General features: G+C 36.1%; 1 protein-coding gene across 1 annotated transcript; it reads left to right on the top strand.

Annotated features, from left to right (window-relative positions):
• The first annotated feature begins 2115 nt into the window (after nucleotides 1–2115).
• On the top strand, nucleotides 2116–3551 carry LOC133187659 (uncharacterized). Its single transcript, XM_061323076.1, has one exon. The coding sequence runs from the start codon at nucleotides 2116–2118 to the stop codon at nucleotides 3520–3522; it is 1407 nt and encodes a 468-aa protein (XP_061179060.1). The 3' UTR covers nucleotides 3523–3551.
• The last annotated feature ends 4662 nt before the right edge of the window (nucleotides 3552–8213 follow it).

Below are 8213 nucleotides of genomic sequence, written 5' to 3'. Positions count from 1 at the left end.
AGTTGTTAAATGAATAAACAGACAGTCAATCTGAAAAAAGGATCGAGGATATCGCTCAAAATGCTCTTAAAATAAAAAAGAAAAAAAGTTTTCTTATTTTTCAGCTTTAAAATAGTTTTTCATTATTTTTATATCCATCTAACACAGTGTATAATGCGGTTGGTTTTCATGGAAATATCTGGTTATGAAACACGACGCCGTGGCGTAATGGATATTGTCACTGACTATAAAGCGGGAGGCCACGGTTCGACCCTTGCTTTCTGCAAGATTTTTTTTATATTTACTTTTTTTCATTTTTTTTTATTCGGAAATAGATTAATTTAATACCATTATACTAAGAAAACGTGAAATAAAATTTCTAAGCTAAAAAATAAGCCCATTATTTAATAGAAAGATACAACTGAAAGAAAACTGAAAGGCCACTGAATTTAGGTCTCACACAAGGAAATAATTTCACTATATGTTACTATGTAGCTTTAATTAAATTAATTAATTAATTAGACTCTCAGCAGATAATTCATGAAAGAGAAAATAAAGATTAATGCTGAGACAAAAATTTGAGATCAGAAAAAATACGCCTTATGCGGCTTTTAAGAAAGAAAATTGAGTGTAAACATACCTACCCTGAAATACACGTGGGTTTCACATGTTGACAAACAGCCTACACACCATCCAGGAAGTTGCATCATGCGCATCTAAAAAAAGAGTTCCCTGTAATTCAGTGGCACAATTCTGCTAAAAATATGATATTCCTAGTACATGAGTCCAAAATTAAAACTGTAGACCTAAAAAAAGTTGCCGAAAATGAAAAAAGAAAAAGAAATTGTCTCTATATATATAGAACTACAATTGACTAAGTTCATTTTGATTGGCTATTTCCTTGCGTAAGACCTTTAAGACAACTAAAAGTTAATGAAATTAAATGAAATTTGCATAAAATGTCTCTTAGTTATTTATCTTTCATATACCAGTGCATCAAAATTTATCTTTGTCGTTAAGGGATGAAAAATAGGAGATAACTCTTCCTTACAGATTATTGAATTTTAGGCTAAATTTCTATAGAAATTCATCTACAGTATATTAATTTCAAAACTTATGAGTTAATTATTGAGAAAAAAATTTGGAATGAAATGCAAGCTGAAATGTTGGGGTTTTTGGCTATCTACTTTAAAGTTTTTTCATCTCTAATTAATAAGCTCTAATTACCTAAGAAACAGGAAGTTTACTGATTTATAAGGAATTAATTAGCAAAAAATTGAAAATCTTAATTCTAAAACAAAGTCAGAGACTGGAAAAAATGGTGTCAAAAGAGACTTCAATAATGTACCTTGGAGCTTTGATAACAGTGATCACTGATTAATGGCTGGCGATTAAGATAAGGGGTTCTTTAGCAGTGGGGGGTGATGAGGCTTTTCCATCAGTCATCAAAGAATGGAGTTTCTCTTAGAAGACCAGGCAGCTCTAAAATAAATAAACAACACAAAAGTTTACAATACTTAAAAATGTGCACCACATACAATAGCATATATTACTAGAAAAAGTCTACAAGTGTACAGTTAAATAATAATCATGCCAAAAAAGGGACCAAAATGGTTGCATCAACATCAATACAGAAAAGGAAGTATTCCTCACAACAAAGGCCAGAAGAATACAGGGACCACCAGCCCAGTCCAATTTCTAGTTCCCATAAGAAGACTAAGTAAAGAAGAGTTTCGGGACATTGTACAGCCACAGAAAAATGGAATGTTCGCAGTTACAGATGCCAAGAGCCGAAGCAGTGAGATGAAGATTTTGCGACCCAGGCCAAGTGAAGTCCAGCCTGTAGATTCCTACATGGAAGCTGTGTCAGATGACCCGAATTCAAAATTATACAAAGTACTTCACCAAGAAAAGACTGCTAAATTGTGGAACCATGCATTTAAAGAACACTCACATAAGTTTCCAGACTGTGACGGTTCACTGGACTGGAATCAGCATGGGGAGGAAAAACGAGGCCTGGCATGGATCCTTTCCATCCGATGTAAGAAGTGCCACTATACCAGTCACCGAGAAAAGCTTTAAGAAGAGGTGAGGAGATCTGGAAGGGGCCGAAGAGCTGCACAGCTAAATGTGGCCATGGCTGTCGGTCATCTGGGTACTAGTCTTACAACAGAGGGTATGCTTGGTATGCTTCTTGGTGCAAATATTGAACCAGCATCAGCCGCCAACATGCAACAGACCTGCAACAAAGTGGGGGAAATTATCACCAAAGTAAATAAAAACAGCATGAAGAAAATAAGGCAGAACATTCAAGAACTTAATGAAAAATGTGGACTTCCTGATACCCCTATCAGAGCGGAAGGAGATGCTCGGTATAATAATGCCACCTTTAGTGCCATTGGAAAAACCCCATTCCAAGCTGCCACCCAAGTGACTTATACCGTAAGTGAAAATGTAACTCAGAGGAAAAATGTTGTGGCAGTGTTCTGTGGGAACAAACTATGCAAGAAAGGCACACACCTGCGAAGCAAAGGAAAGGAAGTTACCTGCCCGGGACACGAAGACTGCACTGCAACCATTCCTCCGGAGACCACCATTGGAGATGAGAAGAGATGGGCTGCAAACTGTATCGGGGAGTTACAAAGTGATGACCGTCCACTCGTCATTTCCCATTTCACTAGTGATGGAGACAGTGCCGCTGCATCTGGCGCATCTGTAAAACAAGGACATGTGATTGAAAACCTTAAAGACTTGCGTCACTTCTTTGACTCTCAAAGAAAACAGACAGCGAAGGCTCCATTCAGCAGTCACATGTTTCCGGGAAGAACCAAAGCCATAAGAGAATCCATGCAGAGAAGATTTGCCTTAGACTTGAAGCTTCGATGCAGGACAGAGTACGAGAATTGCTACAAACACTACTCCGGAGACTTACCTTTGATGAAGAGGGCTATGTCTACTGCTGTTGGTTCCATCATAAGCTGCTACCAAGGACAGTGCGGAAAGTCCTGTCAACTTCATTCCTTTTCCTGTCGTGGACTGAAAAGCAATAAGTGGAAATCTTCAGTGTTGCCTAGTGACTTTGAATTAAACATGACAGAAGATGACAAATGTTTGTTAAAAGACTGTATAAATTTGACTTTAGGATCAAGTAATCTTGACAGAATTAAATTTCATACTTGTACACAAAAATCTGAATCTGTGAATAGGGCATATTTAAAATCAAATCCAAAATGTATTACAAGTAGTAGAAATTTTGAAAGTAGAATACATAAAGTTGTGCACTCACTGAATAGGGGTCATGGAAACTCAACATTGGAACTTTGTGAATCTGTAGGGGCACCTGTTGTAAAAGGAAGTAGAGTTGTCCATCATCTAAAACAACAACAAAATAGGCAAAATTACTTTAAAATGAAACAAAAACTGTTAAAATATAAATCTCAAAGAAAATACTATAGATCTAAAAGATATCAGCTGTACGATAAAAAATCTAAAGACACTTACTGTAAATCACTAACAGATCCAAAATTAAAAAGGAAGTTGTAAGATTGTAAAAGGGGGGGGGGCATTGATGCTGTGTATTTAATTTAAATGTATAAAATTTGTATGTAATAAATATTTTGTGAATTGACTTACATGTAATAATTGTTGCTATGTATTATTATGCACTGAATCTATTCAACTGTGTAAATTGGGAAAATGTGGATATGTAAATGATGTATAATTGCATATGTAAAATGTGACATTTTCTTATACGAGGGAGTCTAAGCATGTAAATATGTTTTATTCTTAATTATTCATATAATTAAAATTATTTTAATTAGTAATCTTGTTTTTCTTACCTGTCTGATGAACACAACAAAGGTTACAGAGGTGATTGGTAGAAATACGGGTATATGGGTGTTGAAACTCTCCGTTGATGACCAGACTGCATGCCGCATTGTATATCCGCCATTTTTGATCTTTAAAAGGGGAGACTACTCCTGAAATCAAAGAAATTGTAGTCAAAATGAGAGTTACCTGTTCCTCTTTAGGTCTCACACAAGGAAATAATTTCACTATATGTTACTATGTAGCTTTAATTAAATTAATTAATTAATTAGACTCTCAGCAGATAATTCATGAAAGAGAAAATAAAGATTAATGCTGAGACAAAAATTTGAGATCAGAAAAAATACGCCTTATGCGGCTTTTAAGAAAGAAAATTGAGTGTAAACATACCTACCCTGAAATACACGTGGGTTTCACATGTTGACAAACAGCCTACACACCATCCAGAAAGTTGCATCATGCGCATCTAAAAAAAGAGTTCCCTGTAATTCAGTGGCACAATTCTGCTAAAAATATGATATTCCTAGTACATGAGTCCAAAATTAAAACTGTAGACCTAAAAAAAGTTGCCGAAAATGAAAAAAGAAAAAGAAATTGTCTCTATATATATAGAACTACAATTGACTAAGTTCATTTTGATTGGCTATTTCCTTGCGTAAGACCTGAAATGTATCTGCAATTGAGTCGACTGAATGGTAACTGAAAGACCACGGAAAAGTCACGGGAAAGGATCTTTTCAGTGACCCTTTCAATGGCCATTCAGTGGCAATTCAGTTACCATTCCGTCGACTGAATGGTGTAATTTCGTCCTGTTTTGCATTGTTTTCAGAAAACTCAAAGCTGAAAATTTAAAATTTATACCCATGTTAACATAGTGCAACTCATCTATATTGATGAAAATGTACATTAAAAAATGTATGATTAAATAGCTAAATCAAAGTGTTTTGAATAGTAAAACCAAGCTATACCAGTATAGCTAATTCAACTACAGAGCTTAATCAATTTAAAGAGATTGTGCAAGACTTGTTTTAATTCTTAATCATTCTTAAAATATTTATATCACCATTCCTGATTCAAGGGAGAGCTAGGCATATGACCAAAAAAAGTCCATGATCTATTGATTTATTAAAGACACATGACTATGTTGTGGGAAGATCAGTAAATAATGATGACAAGTGGGAAACGACCGGGTTAATATTCACAATTTTTAGGAATTTTCAACATTTAAGACCATGCAGACATAACTCCTTCCCCTTTCCCCCCTTCCCAGCCCCAGGCTTGTTTATGTATCCAAATTATTAATAACTTGTTTTGGTATAGAATAAATTGTGAATAATTCAAAAATGTACATGTACAAAAAGTATAATGGCGGGTCTCTGAATGATTTTCATTTTCTAATTATAGGAGGGTGGACTGACCCTAGGGGGTCCTGAATAAAATGTCAAGCAGATTATCACTAACACACTTTTGACGCAGGTCATATTGTGATCATTTCCAGTTTCAGGATTATGATGACTTCAAGGGGTCATAACCTTTATACCATTTAATGCATAATGACTTGAGGGACAATATCATATATGGTTTAGGGGGGGGGGGGGAGTTAACCATTTTCAAGATACAATGTATATGATCATTTGAAGTTTTAGGGGTTGGGAATGACCTGTGGGGGGGGGTCATTACCCCATTTATCCTATTTAGTGCGTTATAATACAAAGATGACTTACGCTTTTGCTCTAATGAAAGCAATTTTATTGTTTCGAGTTCCAAAGATCGAGTGGAATGACCCCCAGGGACTTGCCTCGTTGTACAATTTGTATAATTGTGGCATTCCAATGATCTTTGACCCTTTTCCACCTATAGGCCCCTAACCATTTTCATTTCCGATTATTTTACCCTGTTCTAGTCACCCGTGTGGTGCAGTGGTTAGAACGTCTACTCTAGAGTCGTGGAGTAAAGAGTTGATCCTTAAGTCGCGGGTTCGAATCCACTGCGGGACGTGGAGACCAGTTCTTCGGATGAGACTGTGTAAACCGAGGTCCCTTGTTGCAGTAGTCGTTGGCACAAAAAAAAGATTCCTCACTACTCAATGGCCCTAAGTGTCGACCATAGGTTAAAATTTGCAGCCCTCCACCGGTAAGTGGTGGCGTCTCCATATGAGTGAAAAATTCTCGAGAAGGACGTTAAACAACAAACAAACCCCGTTCTATACTAAACGTTTAAAATAATATACTCATAATGTACTTACCGCCTGTTATAGGTACTGTTAAGTTGATAGAATAATAAATCCATTTAAAACACACACTAAATATTAATAATCCCTGTGGTAATAATGATACATGTACATATACCATGTGCAAAACAATAATGATAACGGTAAAAATAGTGCTCGTAGTGTGACGTAATTCCGCGCACGAATCTAGATATTTTCCAAAAAGGTGTACATTTGTAAAATTTATATTATTATTACATACATTTTTTGTCATAAGTTTGTGTTATCTATTCTAAATATGACAGGAAAACGTGTGAATCGTCGTGGGTGGGGGTTGATTTTTGACAAAGTTGATTTGGTCAAGATTTCGAAAGGGGTTCTCCGAGTCCTACCCAAATACTGATAAAAATTTGCACAAGTTGTCAATTTGGCATCTTATTTTTTTTTTAAGTTCATCAAAAAAGCTATGCACGAAAATAATAATATTTGTTGTTTTGAAAATAAATTCAATAAGTTCCAATTATGGGTAGAAAATTAACCACCCCCCCCTTTTTTTTTTACACAAATCTTTCAAAAATTCTCTCTTTATCAGAATTTACATTATTAGGTAATATCAGACAGGTAATGAAATATTTACATGCTCGGATTTAGAGGGGGAGGGGGTTCCGGAACCTGCATGTATATACGAAATCTATATACGAAAGCAACTAAAAGTGACCTTGGACCCCCCCCCCCCCTAGAAAACGTGGACCCCTGTTAAGTTGGTATGAAAAGTTATACATATGAAGCTTAAAAAGTGAGTAGCCAAATCCCCCCCCCCCTACCACCACCACCAGCATGAAATAGGTTTTCTCATTTGGGAGAGGAGTTTAAGTGTCTTTTTTTTCTGCTTGTCAATAAATTTCTGGGTTGGATCCCCTGGTAAAAAATCCTGGATCCGCACCTGATTTACATAAGAGGCCCATATGGGCTGCATGTTCACCTGAGCATTTTGTGCTTGATTTAAATATGTGCTTCTTCCCTGGTTACCAGAATTTGAAGGAGAGCAGTCAGAGCACATTTCAGGGACGTAGCAACGTTTTTGAAAGTTGGGGGGGGGGGGCAGCCAGAGAAAGAAATTTCAAATTACCTGAAAAAACTTCACAAAGCAATTTTTTTTTTTCAAAACTCAAAAATCCTATTTCCTGGGGTGGGGTGGGGGTGGGTTCCAACTTCTTTCAGTACCCCAATTTTTCTATGTACACTACTACAATGTACATTACCTTTATTTGACTATAATGCAACAGAAAGTAGGGGAGCAACCACCCTTTCATAAACATTTTCAATAGAAAAAGTTATGTTTCAAAAAAAGGGGGGGCAGGCCCCCTTCCCCCCTTCCCCCGATGCTACGTGCTTGCATTTAGAAGCAAACACATTAGTGCGGGTTTTACTGTCTTATGTCAGCATCTAGTTCAACATTACTGTTATATAAATCATAGTAAATATAATAAATAATTAAAAATAACAGGAGCGATAACTCCGCAGCTAGGTTAAGGACGCCCATGAAATATACGCCTTAACTATTCAGGGAAAATGAATACAATTTTAATCATTTTTTTACAGCATTAATTTTGATAAATGTGAATTGTGGTGTTTGCATTTGTATAAATCGGGTCTCTGCTGAGTTCGGCCAAAGCGACATCACTTACATCAGCTGTTTGTCACGTGACAGGTTTAAAATTAGAACATTTTTGTACTACAACAAAGATCGTAAAAGTTCACGATATACGGGCATTTTTCAGCTATAAAATTTATTATGTTTTCTTTGAGACAAATTCCTTAACACGAAAAGTGCTGGGAGCAACTTCCTCATGCTCGGAAATTGTTTCAAATTTAGCCGTCTTTCTATAAACTCCAGACAAAAATGTAATACGCATTGGAATAATGCTACATTACGGAATAAATAAACAATGCACAACCAGCTCCCAGCACTTTTCAGAATAGTAGGAATAATAGCTACATGTGTTGAAAATTTCAGAATTCATAGTGAAGCGGATATCGTTGAACTTTTGATATTTTCGAGGGGCTGGACCCCTCATTCTGGCACGTTACTGTACAAATGTGCACCCTAGGGCTTTATATAAACTCTACACATTATCAATTTAGTATGACAATAAAATGTGGATTAATATATTCAGAATATGTCTCTCTTTTGGTC

Source organism: Saccostrea echinata, unplaced genomic scaffold (assembly GCF_033153115.1).
Source record: "Saccostrea echinata isolate AGI-Se365-2 ecotype Australia unplaced genomic scaffold, CSIRO_AGI_Sech_v1 ptg000015l, whole genome shotgun sequence".
NCBI lineage: Eukaryota > Metazoa > Mollusca > Bivalvia > Ostreida > Ostreidae > Saccostrea > Saccostrea echinata.
The sequence above is the reverse complement of the archived record's forward strand: the minus strand, read 5'-3'. Positions and strand labels throughout refer to the sequence as shown.

Coding starts and splice junctions, on each gene's coding strand:
- LOC133187659 (XM_061323076.1), top strand. CDS start 2,116: ATGGCTGTCGGTCATCTGGGTACTAGTCTTACAACAGAGGGTATGCTT.